Source organism: Eutrigla gurnardus (genome assembly GCF_963514095.1).
Source record: "Eutrigla gurnardus genome assembly, chromosome: 13".
NCBI classification, from domain to species: domain Eukaryota; kingdom Metazoa; phylum Chordata; class Actinopteri; order Perciformes; family Triglidae; genus Eutrigla; species Eutrigla gurnardus.
The window spans coordinates 15384152-15405765 of record NC_139936.1 but is presented as its reverse complement, the minus strand read 5'-3'; the positions used below and the strand labels follow the sequence as shown (position 1 = coordinate 15405765).

The 21614-nt window shown below is 44.6% G+C and overlaps 1 protein-coding gene across 1 annotated transcript in view; it reads left to right on the top strand.

Moving 5' to 3' along the window:
* nr6a1a (nuclear receptor subfamily 6, group A, member 1a) overlaps nt 1–21614 on the top strand; it is a 58708-nt gene that overhangs the window by 3275 nt on the left and 33819 nt on the right. The window contains exon 2 of the mRNA XM_084023864.1: nt 10017–10064. Coding sequence (XP_083879990.1) covers nt 10017–10064 — 48 coding nt within the window. The remainder of the gene's footprint in view (nt 1–10016; nt 10065–21614) is intronic.

Below are 21614 nucleotides of genomic sequence, written 5' to 3'. Positions count from 1 at the left end.
TTTCCCCAGATTGAAGAAGATTCTTAGGCCGGCTGATTAGCATTTCAAACAGAGTGATTTATCTGGCGGCGCTCCGCAGCAGATGGTTTCTCCATCTAAAGACACGTTTTGATGAATGAAAGTGTGATCAGAGTGAGTCTGTATGTAACAAAGAGACGTCAGGCAGGAAAAAGGAAAGAATCATCATTTGGCTCTGGTGTATAAGATTTATTTATTTAAGTTGGATTGATCATCCAGGCTTCATTATAATGACACATAAAAATAAATTACAGTATTGCTTTTCTTACTGCTTTATGAACAAATTCAAAGTAATTAGCAATTTTTTTATTGAGAGGATCGATGGAAATTATTTTTTAGTTAAATTAATAAGAAATTAAAACCGAAATAGTGCTCACACACTTACAAAGTAAAATAATGAGTTTCATTAAACCTTCACTTATTTATCAAGACATGGATATATTGATATTCTTCCAGAAATGATTAGTGTTGTAAATTATTCTTTCCATTTAGATACAAAAAATTAATCTCTAAATATCACTTACATTTTAAAATATCATGTAAACAAAGAATACAGGAATATTCTTGTGTACGACCTTAATGACATTTATATGTTACATATATATTTATAATATTAAAACAATGTATTAATGGAAATTTGCCATGAGAGTAAATTACATTTGATTTTTTTTCCAGTTTAAGTTTAAAAACAGAATCCCAGTGAGAAGATGTGATTACATTAGAACATTTTTTTGCATATGAAATATTCTCTTCTGTGTTGAACACACTCTCTGAGTAATCCAGTCTGCTGTGATCCAAGTCTACCTTTTTCTCTAATGGATTGTACATTTATTGTAACTTTAAAGCAGTTTTGAGTTAGAAAACCCTAAATTAATTATACATTCCATAATAATGTTGACATTATCTTATTTGACTCTGCAATTCTAATTAGGATATTATAATTCTAAATGTATTCATATAGCCTATAGTGATGCAGCATAAATGTATTTTGGCTATTGATTCTGAAGTGTACAATATGAACATATGACATTTTTTGACCCCTTCCTGTTGCCGTCATCGATCACTTCGATGTGGCGATATATCGTTATTTATCCTTTATTTATGCAGGGAGACCTTATGATTTATGATATTATTTAAGATACTTATTTTAACTTCGTCTCATCTGTGACACAATAAAATGATTTGTTTCCAAACAACATGTAAAGTGATTCCAGTATGTTTAGTGCCAGTTTTAAGCATGATTGGACGATAATGAATAACAATAATTATGGCAGGATAGTCATATTTCATATCATCCCATTCCTACATGTAGCAGGATGAGTCACCTTATATGTTATTATTGAGGCATTAATTACGCTTATTTACAATTCATGAACATACACTCCTCAGGCTCCTCATTCTGCAGGCTGAATATCACTCATTCTGATGATGTGGTTTCCAGGCAACACACGAGGGTCAGTTGATGATGATGATGATGATGATGATGATGCAACAACATCAGCAACCAGCAACAGGTTCAGATCCTAATGAATCTACGTCTGCGTGTCAGTTTAAATATTTCAATGTAGGAGATTCATGTGATGCTGACATTACGGCCTGTCTGGTCCAAACCACAAAGGCTCTGCCGTATTTATGTCTAAATGACCTTATTTGGAGTGTTTATGGAGCAGCTAATGTTAGCATAGCCTAGCACCCATCAACCAGAGTCCATTCAGAAAACAAGCCCTTTAAAAGTAGTTAGCTTGTCATCTTGCAGATGCAGACAGACCTAATAAAGCATGACTTCACACTTTTACTGATCACCATCATTATGGAGTTATTTCAGCATCCTTTTCATCTGGTTATTGATAATAAATCACTGCTAAATGGCTTATTTTGGGTTCCTCCAGCTGTGGTAAACCAGCCCACGTGGGTCTTGCTAGATCCAGTGAGTCCAGCTTGGTAAAATCCACCGAGCCGAGGCTGGGCCTGTGATTTAGTTGTTTTGTTGTTGCCTGTGATGGACAGGTGGGGGAGGAGGCAGCGAGCACTATGGGAACGGTGACCAGGGTCAGTGGGATGTTGCTCTTGAAGCATTAATGGCCTGCTCTCCGCTGACCTCCACGTAACCCAGGAAAGTATTTACAGCCTCCACTTGATCCATGAGCTACAGGCCGGCCTGGCAGTGAGGCTGCTCTCATGTTTGCTAGCTGGATCCCGGAACAGTCCGAGGATCTAACAGCTGCTAATGAGCTGCTCCTCAGAACAGTCATCCTCATCATTTCCAGTCATTTCACAGTCAACAGAAAAGACACACAGAGCTGTTCACATCGGCTACTTTGACAGGAATCTGCTAAACAGTTACTGTTCTCATTAACACACACACAAACACACACACACACACAAACATTCCCTGATTGCTCACTTGAGTATCTGTTTTTAACAACCGTGTGTGTTTGTGTGTTCCTTCCTTCCACTGTCGATTAATCTGTCTATTTTTTCCGCTTGTTGATTGAATTATTTAGTCTATAAAATGCAGGAGGCAACCTCCGGTTCTGAAAAGTGAAGCCAGGGCTAAAGTGCCTTAAATTGACATTTTGGCCACCAGGGGGGGACTCCTCTCTGATTGAAGTCTATGAGAAAATGACCCTCCTTCTCTCTTGATTTATTATCTCAGTTAACATTGTAAACATGAGTTTATGATCTCAATCTCTAGTTTCCAGTCTTCTTCATTCCAGCATGATGTTCATTTAGTACATTATGGTCAGATTGCTGCCACAACATCGAGCCGTCACTGCTGTTCGTGAAATGACTTCTAAAGGTGATCAGCTGCTGTTTCATTACATGGTGCAGTGCATGATGGGCATTGATATTAGTTTTAGTAGGAGGCATTTTATAATCTGTGATTGGTAAAATGACATTGTCTGCGAGTAAGCCAACTGCTGACAAAGGAAAAAAAAAAATGGTCACATGGTCACTACAGGGACACTTGAATTAACAGCGTATGACTTTTGAACTGGTTTCAACCAAAACTTGGGTGTGTGACTCTGCTGCAGTGTCAGACCTGGTCAGGGTCAGACCTGGTCAGGGTCAGACCCGGTCAGACCTTGTCAGACCCGGTCAGACCTGGTCAGACCTGGTCAGAGGTCCGCGGGACATTAACCAGCAGTGAGATACAGCTGACTGTGAGCAGCAGGGCGACCCTGGTTTGGTTTTGTACGATGATGATTATCAGATGGTGCTCCTCGCCGCAGTGTGCACGGTGCAGCACGCTGCCAGCTCTGCGGCAGTAAAACTCTGACCCCCGGTATGATGAAAGGGAAGTCGCTCCTTTGAGCGTGTCAAGTGGCGATGATGGAGCCCCCGCCCCCCCCTGACCACTGCGTGACCCTTAGCCTGCCCGCCGGGATTAGCACAGATAAAGACATACATTCATTAGCTTAACATAACATACACTGATGAGAGCACAATGGCTATAAAACGTGGCCTTCAGCCCATTGTTTGATCTGAAAGGCTGCGTTATGCTCATCATTGTCGCATTAAATAAAAAGACGGCTTAACTATAACCCTCAAATGTCCATCAATGATTAATCCTATTCATCACATATTTATGATACAATAAATTAGATAAAAAGCCAGTGCTTAATTATGAACCTAATTTTAATGTATGTTTAAGCTTTGGTTTATTTGTCATCATATTTAGAAGTTATATATTGTCATGTGATGATCCTACTGGGGCGACGATGAGATTTGATCACAGATCAAGATAAATAATACAAGTATCATATCAATGAACAGACTTATACATTTATACATTATACATTGCCATTTAAAAAAAAATGGTATTGTTTATTTCTGCCGGAAACTTTCTTGTCTTTTCTGTGTCGCAATATAAATATTAGTTTATTTACCAAATTTAAAGTGATTCCAGTATGTTTTACTGCCATCTTAAGATATATTTTGATGCTAATTGAGATAATATTGTGGATCACAATTATCTTGGCCAGGATAATCCTGATGTAACATTTTCACAACGTCCCACGTCTTCACCTTCCCACCTTCAAAGTGCTGTTTGACTTTTTTCTGTGAAAGAAAACCTCAATATTTTGTGAAATACACATATTCGCTTTTTTTGAGAGTGAGGACCAACTCACACTTAACAAAACTTAAATACAATGTATTATTATTATTATTACTACTAGGCTCAGTTGATCCGTGCCGAAGCCCGGTTGCCCCCCTCCCTGGTCCCCCTGCTGGCCTGGACTCACGCTGCTCCGGGTCTGAGCGCCGTTTCCTCTCATACATCCGTCATCACGTCGTAATACGTCACACTCTTGGCTTTATGTAGTTCCCAAGAGTTTGTGTTGTTCTCTGAGTCAGGAGAAAAACACAGATAACATGACTATCTTTACTGACGAGTCGCGTCTGCACAGATTTCCAGTAAAACTCGACCTGCATCATCGGAGCATGCAGGATAAGAATGTAACAGATCTCCAGTAAATGAAGCGTCACTTCCTGCCGATCAGACGGCGTAGCGCTGCCGGTCAACGCGTGCGCCCGCGAGTCGGGAGACGGGTGAACTTGAGTGGTGTGCTTTGTCAGCCGGGAGCAGTGGGGAGGACAGAGTCGACATTGTGCTGCACTGTGTTACACACAGAGGTCAAAGGTCAGGTGTAGAGGTCAAATGGATGAGGGCCGCGGAGCGCTCTGCAAAGCCACATCTTAAGTTCCTTTGCAATCTGTCATTCGTAATATTCACCAAGAAAGCCATCCAGAACCTTCTATCACAATATGTTTCATTTCTCCAACGACGTTCATCACCACACAGCCTGTTTTTGAGTCATTCCATACATCCTAACCTATTTTTGTAAACTCCTGTCATTTTATTAAAAACGTTGGTGCAGAATAGTAAGAATAGACAGAATTATAGATAACAAATAAATAAATGGCCCAAGTGATGCCTGATACAGCAAACCTAATGTGAATATTGGAAAAGCTGACGGATGCAATTTAGAGGACGGTTACTAATCAAATTCATACAGGGGCACCAGGGTAGTTCAGCGGTAGAGTTGGGGCCCCACGTACCGAGGCTAAGTCCCACATTTCGTACACAAGGCAGACTCAAAGTGCTTCACATCATAACATGTCATACAATAAAGTGAAAAAAAATAGAAGAATTAAAAGAAAAAGGCAAAATTAAAATGCATTACAGAAAGACAAGGAGAATAAAAACATATTTGCAATAATAAAAACAGTGCAGATATTAAAAGATTTAGCAGAAAGCTATGGTGAACATATAAGTTTTCAGTCTAGTTTTAAAAGTGTTTGGAGTTTGGAGAAATGTATGTCTTCAGGACGTTTATTCCAGCTATTTGTTGCATAGTGACTAAATGATGCCTATTATTTAAAAAACACTTTATAAAATACTTTTAAATGTATTAATGCAGAGAGACAGTTTGATATATGAGTGTCTTATTTCAGAAGTTAATACAAGCTCTCTTAGATGGTTCTGGTCCTGGTCCTGGTCCTTGTCCTGGTCCTGGTTCTGGTCGAGACTGAGAATGTTTCCATCTGTCTTCCCTTTCTGAAGCAAGCAGCTGTTCGCTTCCACACGCAAGTGTCCGAACATAATTCTGGGGGATCTCTGTGTAAAAAGGCCTATTGTCTGATTTGGGGTTTACCTGCAGCAGGTGTAAGGTATCAGGCCCCTCCCCTTCAGCAGTTCATACGGGCCTGCTGGAAGCAACACTGACCCATAAAGGAACATTATGCTTCAGTAGCAGCTAGGTAGTGATCCAGCAGCACCTTAAACAGGGTGATCGGGGGAATCGTGTCTGAAGTTTATTGAACGTGTCACACTACCAACACCGCCGCCGTGTTACACGTCACAATCTTTCTGGTTCTGTGATGCTGGAACGTCTTCTCTCCGTGATTATGAAGGATTGCTGCTATATCTCCACTTATAACCCATCTGCTGTTTCGAGGCGGTCTGAACCTCCTTACTGTCACGCTTGGGTGTCTCCTCCTGAGGGGGGAGAGGGGGAGGGAGGGGGGGTTTGAGTGTTGCCCGAGGGCTGAGGCAGCCCTCTCCGCTCTGACCTCTCAGCAAGCCACCGAGTGAAAACAATGATCTATCTGTAGCTGCTGCTTCCTCTCATCCATCTTACAGTTGGGAGGGGTGATGGATGGATGGATGGATTGATTGATTGATTGATTGATTGAGGGAAAAGCTGACATCACACAATCCACAACTGTAAGCGTACTACATTTCCCATCTGTGCTGCTGACATGGATGGTGTGATGACACTACAGGATGCAGCTTTTTTTTTTTTAAAGTTGTGACCATATGATTATCCCGATTCTAGAAATTCACCATGATCAACTGATAGCGAGTGTTTACTATTAATTATATCAGTATTGATGAGAGCGGATTTGAGCTTAAAGTCAGGCTGCAAAATATCGAAGTGAATTTAAAAATGACTTTTTTCCACATGAAACTAATTTTGATGTCAAACATCTAGATTGTTATTCCTGTCGCTTCATTAGCTCGTGGTTCTCAGTGAAAGAGGACAGAATATCCTCTTAATGGGTTTATTCGTGGTGACGGGGAGACTCAGCGGGTGTTAGAGGCTGAAAGGAGCCGTTTGACCTCATTCAGGCTTCAGTGGTTCCTCTAAACTCTACGTCTCCGTCATCATGCCCTCGCTGCGATGAGCCGGCTGTGTGGTTTGGACTAGGGGTCCCTGGTCCAGGACCAGGCTGGCAGCCAGAGGCCAACCTACTCAGGTGACCGGCAGGCGTTCCCTCTGCTGGCCATGCGGAACGCAGCCATCTGGGCCAGCAGAGCGGGGACAGTGATGGACTGATACCGGGGCTGCATGAATGTCGGGGAGGGATTCCTGGGCAGTGCTAATGGCTTTAGGTTGGGGGGTTCTGTTGCATGTACATCACAGATGAAGCCTCTACAGAACATCGTGGCCTCGTCACGCCATATGGCACTTTGTAGTCAGGAATGTGACTTGTTGACTCAAGCGTCATGTAAAGACTCAAAACAACTGCTTCATTGGAAACACACTATATGTAAAAGATGATATATATCTATTATATATGTACGATATGATATATATAATGTTTGTATGTGTGTGTATATATATATATATATATATATATATATATATATATATACATATATATATTTTTCTTCTGTTTACAAGTAAAAAACAATGATGAAATATGAGTCATTGTTGTCAAAAAGAAAAAACAAGGTTAGCAAATAAGACTCTCTCACACACACACACATACACACACACACACACACACACACACACACACACACACACACACACACACACACACACACACACACACACACACACACACACACACACAGCTGCAGTTTATCGATTTATCATTTCAACTCTAACCACCATTGTTTTTCCTGAGAAGGTGTTTTTTGTGTGATTTTTTTGTTTTGTTCAGGGTATTTTATCTGGAAACTTATTGATAAAATGATTTAGAATAATACAAAAAAATAAATTCATCAATAATCATACTAATCAATGATTGCAGACACTTTATTTAACTCGTCGGTTCTCTTACTGGACTCGTTAAGTCTAATAATGAAAAATAAGTCTAGAAATGTGATGATGCAGCAATATGAAGGCAGATCTGGGCCTCCGTAGCCTGTTTCCATCATGGAGGAGGGCGTCAGCAGGGACAAGAGACGGTGTGTTATTGTGATTGTGTCGGAGGTTGCAGAGGTTTTAGAGGTGAAAGGTTAAAGATGCAGCCTTTTTTTGTCAACACACAATGGGCTTCAGCTCTGGCTGTATTGGCTGCTGGAAGCCTTCCAAGCCTTGGGCTATAATGGTCAATAAACTGAGGTGAGGATTAGCAGCAGAGACCACACACTGCAGAGCTCCATTCTTCACGCTGGTCTATTATCAGCCAGCAGCCTTGCTCTGAAGCGAGGCTTAATCCTGATCCAGAATGCCGTTATTAAGATCTGACCTGAGAGCAGCAGAGAGAAAATAAGAGAACGATGGTTGAGTAGGACTGACTGTCCGATCTCCTCAGTGTGTCCTTGGACAGATGTCGGCTTTCTGTGGAAACGTTATATGAGTGGAACGCTGCTTTGTCAAAGCATGCTGTCATGTCTTTGTGCTGGGAAGCAACATTTCAGTCAACATCAACCTTGTAGAAAACTGAACCTCGCTGGGTAATCCATCACCGGGAACATCAGAGCTACAGGGCAATATGAGCATGTTCTCTGGACAAAATCATTGTCATTCCTGATATTATCATGATAAATCATCCAAATATGCTTAAAAACTCTTACATAAACCTGCAGGGTTCAGGTCAGGGAAATCCTGGAATAGTAGGGAGTTTTGTTTGTAGCATGTTTCATTTTTCATTGCTATTTATCAATATGTAATATTTCCCGCGCTGTATTTTCCTTTTATGGGTGATTTCACAAGTCTCACCTATTTCTTGAGTGGTTGTTATGGTTACTAGGTTTTTCAGCGCCAGTTTATCGCTCGTCACATCAAATAACATCAAATAACATCAAATAACATCAAATAACACGGTAAATTTTCTCTGTTTAAACAGCGAAAACATTAACTTTTGTACTTAAAGCTCACAAATTAAAACACTGTGGCTGCTTTCTCTCTGATCAACACAAAGGCCTGTTTTTACCGTCCTTATAGGTTATTATTATTATTCCTGGAAACTCAGCTTTGTAGTCGGAGCAAGATTTTGTACAGTATTTGTACATGGTCTGAAAAAAAAAATCTGCTGCATAAACACCTTTCTGTCATTTATCTTTCTATTCCCACAACAATATACAGAGAAAATGGGGATTTTTATATATATATATACATAACGAAATTATATAATCGTGATTAATCCTCTGTAGCAGTAATACATCTGATCATCTTGTGGTGTGTGTATATATAAGTGTGTGTGTTGAGGGCGATGAGGCACGTGTGTTGAAACAGAGCCAGTGTGTGTTGGTGTATGCTCCTGGGAGAACATATGCTGCTGTTGACTGTGTGTGCGTGTGTGTGTGTGGGGGGGGGGGGGGGTCAGCTGGCGTGTGTCGGGTCAGGGGTCTACAGCTGTTGATAGCAGGGTGGTACGCTGACACAGATCTGGGATCTGATGCACCGACAACTTATGCGCTGCACCCCATTTCTGTGTGTGTGTGTGTGTGTGTGTGTGCCTTGTAAGTGAGAAGGAGACGCCGTGTGTCCAGACGGCATCGTGCAGATGGTCATGCTGCTGATGGGGCGACGGGGGAAAGGGTATAAAAATTAAGTGAGGGGGGGGGGGGTAACCAATATGAAGCAGACAGATTGTTCTGGGATGGTTCGATGTACAGTAATCAGACGATATCAGGCTTCACATTAAATCTAATTTGGTCCTGTCAGTGTGGTCCCTGATTTATCATTCATTCAGTTAATGTCTGTTCTTCTGTCCATATCAAGTGGTCATGGATGACGAAGCACACGTTTGCATATTTTATTAGGTCATCTCAACTTAAAATCTGAGAGACGGAAGCACTTTGATTGTTAATGTTGTGTTTCAGTCCTTGTTTGTTTGGTGATTAAACTGGTTTTCGGCGTATGATGGCTGACATGAGAGCAGCTTGTTAAAAGTTTAAATGAGTGGAATTCATGTAGACAGCAGACAGAACCGGACTGATAGTCCATATCAGTGTCAGCACACACGCTGGCTAATAGGCTCAGATATAAATCATCAATCCTCGAAGAATTTAATATGGGAACTGCTGCTGGAATACACATAAATTTGGTAAATAGAATATTTATAACGCTGGTTAATCGTGCAGCTGCATTGTTTCTTGATCCAGTATTACAAAGACAAATGTGTCGTGTAATTCTATTTAAATACAAACTACTTCTACCTACTTTCTCATATGTTTGCACGGTTCCTCAGAGTTCACATAATAAACCTCTAGTCCTGATTGTGTCTGAAGTGTGGAAACCTCTTCTTTGCAGGTTTTTACAGCGACCGTCCTCTGGAGGCCGAACACACTGACGGCATGGGTAAGTCCCAAACATCAAATCTGCTTTTCTTCTCAGACGGGAACAAGCCAGTTTAGTTTCCCTCTTCATGCTTTATTCACTGAGAAACATAAACATCATCCCTGCTTGTACTTTAGTCTTGGCCAGTTTTTCTTCCTACTGTTATAAAAATCATTAGATCGCAGCTCCATCTAGTGGTGAAGTAGAGGGATGACGTCTTATTGAATGGCTTTTAATTTCCTGTCAAATCCACAAGAGGGTGTATGAACTCAAAAAACCCAGAGATGAGTCTGCTGGCTGGTTTTTCAGGAGAAAAACTATGAGACAAAAATAAATGTTCATACAGATTTATAACAGGATTTTTACAGTATTATGAAAAATACCTTTTTTTAATTTCTGTTTTCTGTGTCTGCCTCCGTCTGTGTAGTGATGTCATCATCACGGTTAAATGCAAACCCACAACGTTAGAACTGTGGGAGTCTCTGCAGTGAAGTGGGAGCGATGGTCTGGGGGTGAGGCGATGGTCCGGGGGTGAGGTGATGGTCTGGGGGTGAGGCGATGGTCCAGGGGTGAGGCGATGGTCTGGGGGTGATCCGATGGTCCGGGGGTGAGCCGATGGTCTGGGGGTGAGACGATGGTCCGGGAGTGAGGCGATGGTCCGGGGGTGAGCCGATGGTCTGGGGGTGAGCCGATGGTCTGGGGGTGAGGCAATGGTCCAATGTTAAGTTCCAGGTTCAGGCGAAGTTCACTCAGTACTCCCCTGGCTGCCATCGGAGGGCCAGGTGGCACCATAGGGGGGGGGCGGGTCAGAGGTCGGACACAGTTCAGAAGATGCTGACCTCGCCATGACTCCTTGCTGACCTGTTTGTGTGCATCTCTCCTCCGGACGGGGCTTTCTCATCCTCCTATAAACTTGTGAGAGTGTTGGGGGGGGGGGTGAATGAGTGACATTGTTGCTCGCTGCAGAAGGAGGCGGGATTTATGAGGCTGAGCCTGATTGGGTTGTAAACTTGACGAGGTGGGCTCTTGGCCGCGGCCACTCACACTCTCCGCTGGCCATCTACTCCTCCCAGGATGCCGTGGTGCACGCACTGGGCAAGGGTGATGCTGGGGTCAAGGGGGGCCGAGCCAGGGCTCAGGCTTGTAAATGCTCTGACAGGGGTGGGAATTCGGAGACCCCCATTCAGGGCCCAAAACACCCAGGTCAGGGGCCAAATAGCTGAGTTAGCAACAGCTGTTTTCAACGCAAGTCCTGCAGAGGAAGTCCCAACATCAGCTCTGATATTCTCGTCACTTCATCTGAAACCTTCTCCTAAACTTGGAGCGCCGTTGCCATCTTCACGGACGTGCAGATAGTCATTTTTATATACTCATATGGTTATTGATCCATGTTATCAGTGTCCATAAAACCTCTAGCTGCACATATTCAATCACACAGACAATCATTAAGTTTCCAGTAAAGTTTCCAGCTGTAAGTCACCGTTTAGGTTTGTGCTTTCTGTCCTTCGTGTATCAGAACATGTTTGGCCTCCATGGCTCCCTCTCCAGTTTACTCTGGGCTGACCCGGCTCTGTCCCCCCCCCCCCATTGTGTCCAGCTACCGGGCTGACCAATGGCTGCCGAGTAGGTCATCTGTGAGATTAGAGGTTTTTTTGGTGGATACCTCTGTGTCCTGGTTAATCATTACCACCTGAGGATGCCACTTTCTTCCCTCAACTTTGCCCCCCCGAGTGCTTTCACTCACTTTATCTACATGCACTCTCAGCTCTGTGCACTAAATATTAACAAGCATCTGTTGGGATAGATATATAGGTTTATGTGTGACACACACACACACACACACACACACACACACACACACACACACACCGATAGATAGATAGATAGATAGATGGATAGTATAAAAAAACAAGTATATGACAGGAATCACAGTGACCAGATCCGCCCAGAGCAGCCGGCCCTCCTGCAGCACTGCAGGTCTCAGGCCATAAGGGGGCGACAGCTCCATGCTGGACCTACATGTTATGTATGCTCCCACGTGCCACCTGGACCCAGTGAACTCAACACCCATATGGAACTACTTGGACAGAGCCCAGCACATGCCTTTCCTTTGTCCTCACATAACCGGGCTAACTTCATGTGCTTGTGTCCAAAAGTCACTTCAGACCACCAGGTTTTCATTTAGACGTGCAGCACAGCCGAGCAGGCAGACACTTCAGATCTCTTTGTTCCTTTGTGCTGTTTTTCTGCTCCTTTTTAAAGTGGATTTCACTGTTAGCCGGAGGGCTGTGTTTCACTCAGCTGGATGTATGGATGAGCGGGTGAAGAAGAAAGGCCTCTTCCTCCTCCCACGGGTCCCGAGCTGGAACATGGCGGAGTGCTGCAGAGTGTTCGGGAGCTGCTGCTGACCTCCGTGCTTTCTTATCATTTTAGCCTTTAATAATTCATGATTAGCCTAGATTTGATTCACCGTCCCTTTTTTTTTTTTTTTTTTTTTTTCTTCTTTGCTTGATGCAACCCTTGTTGGCGTTGGACTCGGGGTCAGCCCGCGGAGTGTTTCCAGGTCGGGGAGAAGTGGGTCATGCTGTTCCCGTGTCAGAGCCGATAACTTCACAGTGTGTTATGACAAAGCTCGACTCCACGGGGATAAACAAGCCGCCGTTTGTGTGGCCCTGATATACGCAGCGAACGCTATCCGTCCGCTCCACACGCACAGATATACGACTTTACTCAAAGCTGCACTCAACTCATCCACTTATTTATTTCTGGATTAATCCTTCATTTAAAGTCAGTTATGTATCACGACTTTCCAGAGCTTTTTAAATGCTGCACTTGTCCAATAATTTACCCTGAAACTCGAAGATTATATCAATGTAAAGTTTTTATATAAATGCAACGATACTGTTAATAGACACCTTGGTCTGCCTGTCTGTCTGTGGCTGTTAGTTAGTTATTAACACAGCTGTCCCCTCTGACACTTTTCCACTGTAAAGAAACATTTTGTGTGTTCTATGGAAAACGCCAATGTGTTGGAAATGTCCTCGTATGTTAACATAACCTTCCAGCGCAATTACTGCAAGCTTATTTCCATATGCCTATATTTCCTCCAATTACATACTGACACGGGGTCTCAAGGCTGATTAACCTTCCAAGGATTGTGGACGCAGATTGTCCCATGTTTTAAAGGAATATACACTATATTGCCAAAAGTATTCACTCACCCATCCAAATCATTGAAATCAGGTGTTCCAATCACTTCCATGGCCACAGGTGTAAGCACCGAGGCAGACTGTTTCTACAAACATTAGTGAAAGAATGGGTTGCTCTCAGGAGCTCAGTGAATTCCAGCGTGGTCCTGTGATAGGATGCCACCTGTGTAACAAGTCCAGTCGTGAAATTTCCTCACTCCTAAATATTCCACAGTCAACTGTCAGTGGGATTATAACAAAGTGGGAGCGATTGGGAACGACAGCAACTCGGCCAAGAAGTGGTAGGTCACGTAAAATGATGGAGCGAGGTCAGCGGATGCTGAGGTGTATAGTGCACAGAGTTCACCAACTTCCTGCAGAGTCAATCGCTAACTTTGTGGGAACAGTTTGGGGATGGCCCCTTCCTGTTCCAACATGACTGTGCACCAGTGCACAAAGCAAGGTCCATAAAGACATGGATGAGAGAGTTTGGTGTGGATGAACTTGACAGGCCTGCACAGAGTCCTGACCTCAACCCGATAGAACACCTTTGGGATGAATTAGAGTGGAGACTGAGAGGCAGGCCTTCCCGTCCAACATCAGTGCGTGACCTCACAAATACGCTTCTGGAAGAATGGTAAAAAATTCCTATAAACACACTTCTTAACCTCGTGGAAAGCCTTTCCAGAAATGTTGAAGCTGTTATAGCTGCAAAGGGTGGACCGACGTCATATTAAACATAAGGTGAGCGAATACTTTTGGCAATATAGTGTATGTTGAGTGGGTTCATTTGAACTAAAGCAGTTTTCACTGCTTTCTGTTATGTTTAGTTACTTTACATTCATCTGCTGTACATTTGGGTCCAGATCCAACCTCCACAGCAGCCTGACAGACTTCCTCCTGGCCTTGGTGGGATTCCTGGAATATCACGTTAAGTCGAGAGCGTTGCTGTCGACATGAGGAGTTTGGGAGATTTTAGGTCGGGTCGTATCAGAGTATATAAAGAACAGTAACTACGACATTAACAAACAAGAACAAAATACAATTTGGAGGTTATGGATGCAGTCACACATGGTGGAAAATCGTAGAAAAGTAATTTAACTTCTGGGTGGGAAATTGCTTTAGGCAACGTGCTGAAGCAACTACTTGAATGATACGTCAGCTGCCTGCATGGATGAACGGTCCATACAATAATACACATGTTATGGACATTATGCTAACATTTAATTGTTAATCATTTAGGTCTTGGTACTAAACCATACATTTGTTTTTTATTGTCTGACATGTGACCGTAGCGCTGAAATATGAAAAAATGCTCACGAAGGGAAAGTTGGTATGAGTCATATTTATGGTCAACTCTACAACTCTAATGTTTGTAAAGATATAATGGAGTAAAGTCTACCTTCCTCATTTTTTACATTTTACCACAATTCAGGCAGCCATCGGTTTCCATTCAACTTCGTGCAGCTTGAAAATCAGCCTGAAATTACATTAGTTGGTCCACCTTAAAGGTCAGTACTCCTTAAGTGAACTTGACTTAAGTCGTTGCTAACTTCGTGGCAAACTCACTTTAATTAGCAGGTGGAAAGCAAGACACGGTGACTTGGCTGGAGAAGTTGTAGCATTTATTCAAATAAACGACACAATAAACAACACGTAATGCTACGTACACAGAATAACGTACATACACACTCTCCAACGCACATCGCTAACGTTTGCTATTTGTATAACACACTGTAATTTAAAAAAATCTTACAAATCATTCTCATTCTTTATGTATCCTGGTAGTAATTGGTTTTAAGCTCAATAAACAAGTATAATATTTGTCTGAGACATTGAAATCTTCCAGAACACGTAGACCGGGACAGACCAGAAACATAATGATTTACACAAAAGACTAAATGATGTCCATGAACAACGTTACCTTTATTAGTCACATTCCCTTCAGCTCGTTGTATCTGTTGATCCCGTCGAAGCCGTTACTGATGTGTTGAACCGCAGTCTGCATTCATTGATCAGTGAGTTATTCTCATAGAAACCCACCGACAGCAATGAATGTTTATCGCAGCCTTAAGAGTGGACGCCGCCCGCGTCGTAACTGATCTGGGGTCTGATGAGATGCATCTCGGCCGTTGCACACCTGCAAGACTGTGGTAGTTTCCATAGGATGGTGTGTGTGCTTTGGCGTCCCTCAGGGTACAGTCAACGGTCGATGGTTTTGGTCAAAGCTCAAACTCACCGACAGCGTTGAATGTTCACTGTGGGCGCCAGGAAGGAGCGCATGTCTGTCCGTTTGTTTGATGGTTAAAACAATGCTAAAGGCTAACCCTGTAATGCTAACTGTCACCAAGAGTGACGAGCTTGCTATAGCAGCGTGCTGTGTGTTTGTGTGTGTGTTTGTGTGTGTGTGCGTGTGCACGTGTGTCTCTCTTGGCCCGTGCGGAGCAACTCCATGCTGAGGTGCGTCACCACCATGTCAGCGTGGAGCTTCAGGTAAGTGAGGAGGGGTGGCGATGTAACGGTTTGGGGTTCCTTAAATATCCCTGCAGGAGTGGTGAACGCCGCCTGCGTTGTTGTCATCCTCACTTTCTGCAGAACTAAAAAACTGTCATCTGTCTCCATCGAGCTTCTTTCACCTTCAGCCTGCAGCACAAAAAAAGGCACAAATGCCATCAATAACAGGACAGAAGAAGAGGTTAGTGAGGTTTGTGAAAGGAGGCGAAGTGTGATCAGAGCACGCTGCTGAGCTCGGCGGTTTAAACTAGTTCGAGATTACTGTTCCCTTCACCCGGAGCTGAACCTCGGCTGCTGCTCTGGGAGCGCGCCTTCCTGTGTTCGCCTCTTTGAGGTTGGAAAATTATGCAGTCATGTTTTATTAATGCTCCCTCTGTCTGTCTCTCCTTGTCTGTCTGTCTCTCCTTGTTTTTCTTGCTTCCGTCGACACAGAAGAAAAGATTTGGATCGTTGTATTTAGTTTCTTGTGCATCACGTCTCTGTTTCAGTTTTGAGTTGGGGTTTTGATTTGAAGATGAAACCTGAAAGGGAGGTTGTGAATATGTGATGCAACTTTTGAAGAAATGTATAAATAATTGGTAAAAGCTATTTTTTGGACAACATTTTTTGTGTTACATTGATATTCCTGTTTGAATGCAGAAGTCATGGCTGGAGATTATTCTTTTAACCTCGATTTGTCTCAGAACCTCCTTGTCTCCTTTTCTTTTCAAAGAATACATTCTTCTACAGTTCCCTAATTTCTCTCTGTGTTTCCACTCACGGACAAGGTGGGAATTTATATTTAGTTGGGTCCCTCTGGCTCGGGCTTCAATGGCTTCCCCTTTGGCAGCGGTTCAGTCTGGCTGTGAGCCCGAGACTAACACAGGCTTGTTTTCATTCTCAAATATCCCCCCCCCCCCTCTCTTTCTTCATCTGACTTGACTTCCTCTCTGCCTGCTACTATGGGGGAACCTATGCGAAACGTATGTTAACCCGCCCACTTCTTCATCAGACTGAGGCGTGGCCGTTCTTTCCTGTCGGGCTTCTTGATAAAACCACCGCTGGTGTGTTTCCCCAGAAACTTTGCGTGACTGACAAACTTGCAAAAGTAAGAAATGCTGGCTGGGCGTGCACGAGACGGGCCGGAGCGAAGAGTGCAACAGTGTGAGTGAACCAGCGTGAACTCTGCATCGTCAGCACATTCCAGGGTTGGACAATGAGAAGCACACAATGTACTCTGTCGTGTTGCATCGCCGGCTGCTCTGCAGCCAGGACGCCGCGCTGGTCTGCAGCCAGGACGCCGCGCTGGTCTGCAGCCAGGACGCCGCGCTGGTCTGCAGCCAGGACGCCGCGCTGGTGAAACACACATGCACAGAGAATCCTTCACGGCGGCATGTCAAAAGTGTCCGTTGGGACCACCGGATCTGACACGGTGTTTAACTGGTGTCTCATGTGAGAAGGTCAACCAGAGGTCAGAAAGTAGATAATCACATGCAGACTTATCAATGTAACCGTTGTGGTTTTTCTTTGGATGGGATACATGTTGGAATCTATTCTCAGACTAGAACCTCAGGTGGATTTAGTCTGAACACCAGGAACCTGGACTTAGTGTTCAGGGTAAAGGTTCTACGAGGAACCTTTCTGCCTCCATATGACTTCCATACGCTAGTGTTATTCTTGAGTCTGATTGAGTCAGGAACTGATCCAGGACTCTAAAGCCCCCCAGCCTCTACAGACTGACAGTCCATCTACTCCAGTAAAACCTACTGGTTCCTGTCATGACCGAAGGGTTTTCATGGACAAACTATCAAATTCAACAAATATGCCTTAATTACAGTGTCAGTCACCAAATCAGCTTAAAGTCAGACCGGACGTTTTGCTGCATGGGAAACGTCTAAATGTGATTTAGCGCTTAGCGTAGAGATCTTCCATATTGAGCTGTCACAGTGAAATGGTTGGTGATGTAACAGTGCTGATACAAAATAAGTAAATCATGGTTAGATCAATAGAAGAGACCAATTTTGGCCAATTATTAGCAATAATATTCACCATATTCATGAACATAAAGTATGATGTCATTTGACCTGAAACTGAAAGTGATGAATGTTCGAGGGAGGAAAAATTACAACTGATCATGTTTTTCTAATTATTCTTCTGTCAAGTTTTATTTGGCCATGAAAGTGGAGACTCACAGGAGACGACATGCGACTTTGGAGGCTGGACTCCAACTGCCGTTGTCGTGGTTTCTGTATCATCTCATCTCTATAAATATAAACTATTGGCATGAAATAGCAGCATTCTGTCATGCAAAATGAAATGAACTCTGCCTTCGTGGTTAGCGTGTGGTTTGAGCCTCAGCGTGTCTCTTTGGGTCTCGAGGTGCGTAGAGCGTTTTGTGACCGCCGATGCTGAGCGTACAAGCAGCCGGCTTCAGGCTGGCGGCGCTCCAGAGCAGGGATGCCATCAGGCGGGGCGCCAGGCCTTTCGAGAAAACCCCCGCCTCCACGTGCCACGCATCCTCCTGCCAAGGCTCCAGGGGTTTTATTTGCAACCTTAAAGGCGGCAGAGCCAGCTCGTATCTCCCCTCCAGCGTTAACCCGTAACTCTGTCCTGTCGGTGACATATGCTGGTTCTGACTCCCATCTCCACCTCCTCCTCCCTGTAGCTCTCCTCGCCCTTTCCAGCGCTGATTGACATGTCGGCCTGTCTGCCTGTCTGTCTTCTCTCTCTGCTGTGCACCTTTTGAACCCACCATCGATGCTCTTGATCACGTCAGTCTGGCTCTGGTTGACGTCTCCACCCGGCAGCACGCCTGTATGTCACCCTCGTCTCCTCTCCAAAGCTTTGTCGGCTCATTCAAGTCATGAGCAGCGAGGCTGATGAATATGTATCGCGTCTCTTTTTCACGGCAGTGTTGAGGATCTCTAACAAAGCGGGATGAGAGAACTCTTTGTGGTTGTCTTCTGGATTTAAGCGTGACATCTCTCTGCAGCCTGCTGCCCCGTTTTTATCTCAAGCAGACGTTATCCCCGGGTCAGACCCGCAGGCCCCTTTGAACATTGGCATTGTAAAAGCTCACACCCCAAATCCTCGCTCCAACTATCATATTTCATCATTCAGGGAACTCATAGTTTGAATCTCCGGGTCTTAATTGAGTCATCAGAGCACGGCAGAAATATGTCGCCTAACACAAACACATGTATCCGCAAGGAAACCCAAAGAAAAGGTTATATAACTCTGGCGCATATTCCATTTTTAAAAATCTGCCGAGTCAAGGCTGTGCAGTGGCGTGTTGTTCGGCGAGCATCTCCCTCGTCTGTCTGGCACTCAGAGTCGCTGCACGCCATCAGGGAGCAGTGAACCGGGCCACCACCTTCATCTTCTTTCTTAAAACAGAGCGGGGATGCCTCGCTGCCAGATTTAGAAATGGCAGCGAGAGAAGAGAAAATCACAGGCGTTATCAGTGGGAGGCTGCAGGGCGAGCAGCATGGGAACGACCTGGATCCGGATTCACCTCCATTTGTGACGGTTTAAGTGACAGTTCTAAGTGTGTTGAACTCAAATATGTGAGCGGAAAGAGAGGAATACGAGTCTACGAATGTGGAGACACACTAGAGGAGCGTTTCTCTATGTTGCACCACTAGAGGAGCGTTTCTCTACGTTGCACCACTAGGGGAGCGTTTCTCTATGTTGCACCACTAGAGGAGCGTTTCTCTACGTTGCACCACTAGGGGAGCGTTTCTTTACGTTGCACCACTAGGGGAGCATTTCTTTACGTTGCACCACTAGGGGAGTGTTTCTCTACGTTGAACCACTATGGGAGCATGTCTCTACATTGCACCACTATGGGAGCGTTTCTCTACGTTGCACCACTATGGGAGCGTTTCTCTACGTTGCACCACTAGAGGAGCGTTTCTCTACGTTGCACCACTATAGGAGCGTTTCTCTATGTCGCACCCCTATGGGAGCGTTTCTCTACGTTGCACCACTAGAGGAGCGTTTCTCTACATTCGTAGGGACACTGTGTCCTTAATGTGCTGGACTGTGTTTTGTGCTCCGTTTACGCAATCAGCTCCAAACTTAAGCTCATCGTTTTCTCCTCCTGCATATACGAGACGGGCGATGGTTGAAAACAGAAGTGTGATGTTTCTCGGGTGTTGGAGTCGAACGCTGCGGCGCTTCGAATCGGCTGATCCTCTGCAGACAGTCTGACGGCGCAGCAGAGTTGTGGAGGCCGGTGCTTTGGAGAGTTGCTCAGAGACTTAACCCTCCTTCCCGCCACCTTCCTCTCTGTAGCCGAGGAAAATCTCTGCTGAATTCATGTCTCCTTTCACATTTCTAAGAGGCGTTAAACCTTTCTGGATTAAAGAAGGTAATCTGACAGGCAGAAGATTGTATTAGCCGAAGTGTTGGCAGAGCTTTTAATTTCTCCTCTCTTCTCATTCCCCCTCTCTGCCTGCCTCTGCTGCTGACCTGCTGGATGCTATTATTGTGTTTTTCTTTTGAATTACAGCAAAAACATCCACGTCGTCACTACTATTCCCTCTCTCCCTCTCCTCTCTCTCCCTCCGTATCTCTCTCCTACCTCTCTCTGCAGCTCTTGACAGCACACTTGTGTGAACCCATGATTTATCATTTGCTAATCCGTGATTATTATGGAGCTTTCCACACGGCTCTTATCTGTTGCTGAGCCTGCTTTTCACTCCGTAGCTGCCAATTATCTTTGAGGCCGCCTGCAAACAGACCCGTCTCTGTCAGCCAGCTGCAGAACGCCACCGCGGCACAAGTACGGTCCGGGACGTGGCGATGACAGGCGCCCGGGACGCGGGTTCTCGGTCCAAGTGCTCGTTGAAAAGTCAGATTGAGAACTGACATTCAATATTGCGTTTTGTGTGTTCTGCACTCACACGCATCATCACCTGCAGAGGGACAGAAACCTGAGTGTGATGAGCTTAAGCAGCTTCCTGTCCTTCATAGACACATAAACCGCCGTGGCGTTGCTTCAGAGCGACGGGACCACGAACCCGGGCCGAGTCATCGCGTTGACAAATGCTTCTGACAAATGCTTCTGACAAATGTTTAAGCTGTTGATCTGGATATTTGTCACGGCCAGCCTTTAATCTGGAGAGCTGATTTTAATTTAGATACGTGCTGTCACAAGCTTTTACTTCTTTGACATCCTGAAGCTCAGACATTAGCATCTTAGCATCGAGGTCAACGTTCTGCTAACATGCCAAATCTGCCCACACAGCTGGGACAGAGTGCTGCTGCTGCTGCGATGGCGATGCCTCGGTGTGACTCATCCAACACTTCCTGTCGGCGGGCGGCGGGATGGCCGGGTTGGAGTGTGACGGCGTGAGGTTATGTTGAGCGGGACCTCGCCCGCGGGGAGGGTATGCAGATCACGGCCGGCCCAGCTGACGTGCCGTCCAACTGTCAGCGTAATGGGAAGTGACGTGCACATCACAGCGATGTGGGTCAGCGCGGCAGACGAGCGGCCCGCGGCCTGTATCTGCTCCGCCTGTCTAATCTGCTGCTGCCGACCAGACGACTCTCTCTAATCGACCCTGATATTCACTGAACACACATTACCATCTCGCCTCACGCTCAGCAAACACACCGAGTCACTAAGGCACTCCTCTAAGACGCACAAGAGATTTAAATGTGGTGGGCGTCGGTAGAAACATTAAGTCATATTTGATTGTGCTCGAGTCAAACGAAGCTAAAAACCCGGCAGATATCAAGTTGTGTAAGTTATTTTTTTATTTAACCAAGGCGAATCCTAGTCATTGAAACGTGAGAAATCCAGATTTCACACTCCCATTTATCTCCCCATCTCGGCTCTCTGCCTTTGATGTTTATTTACAATATTTTCCACATCGCGTGGTAT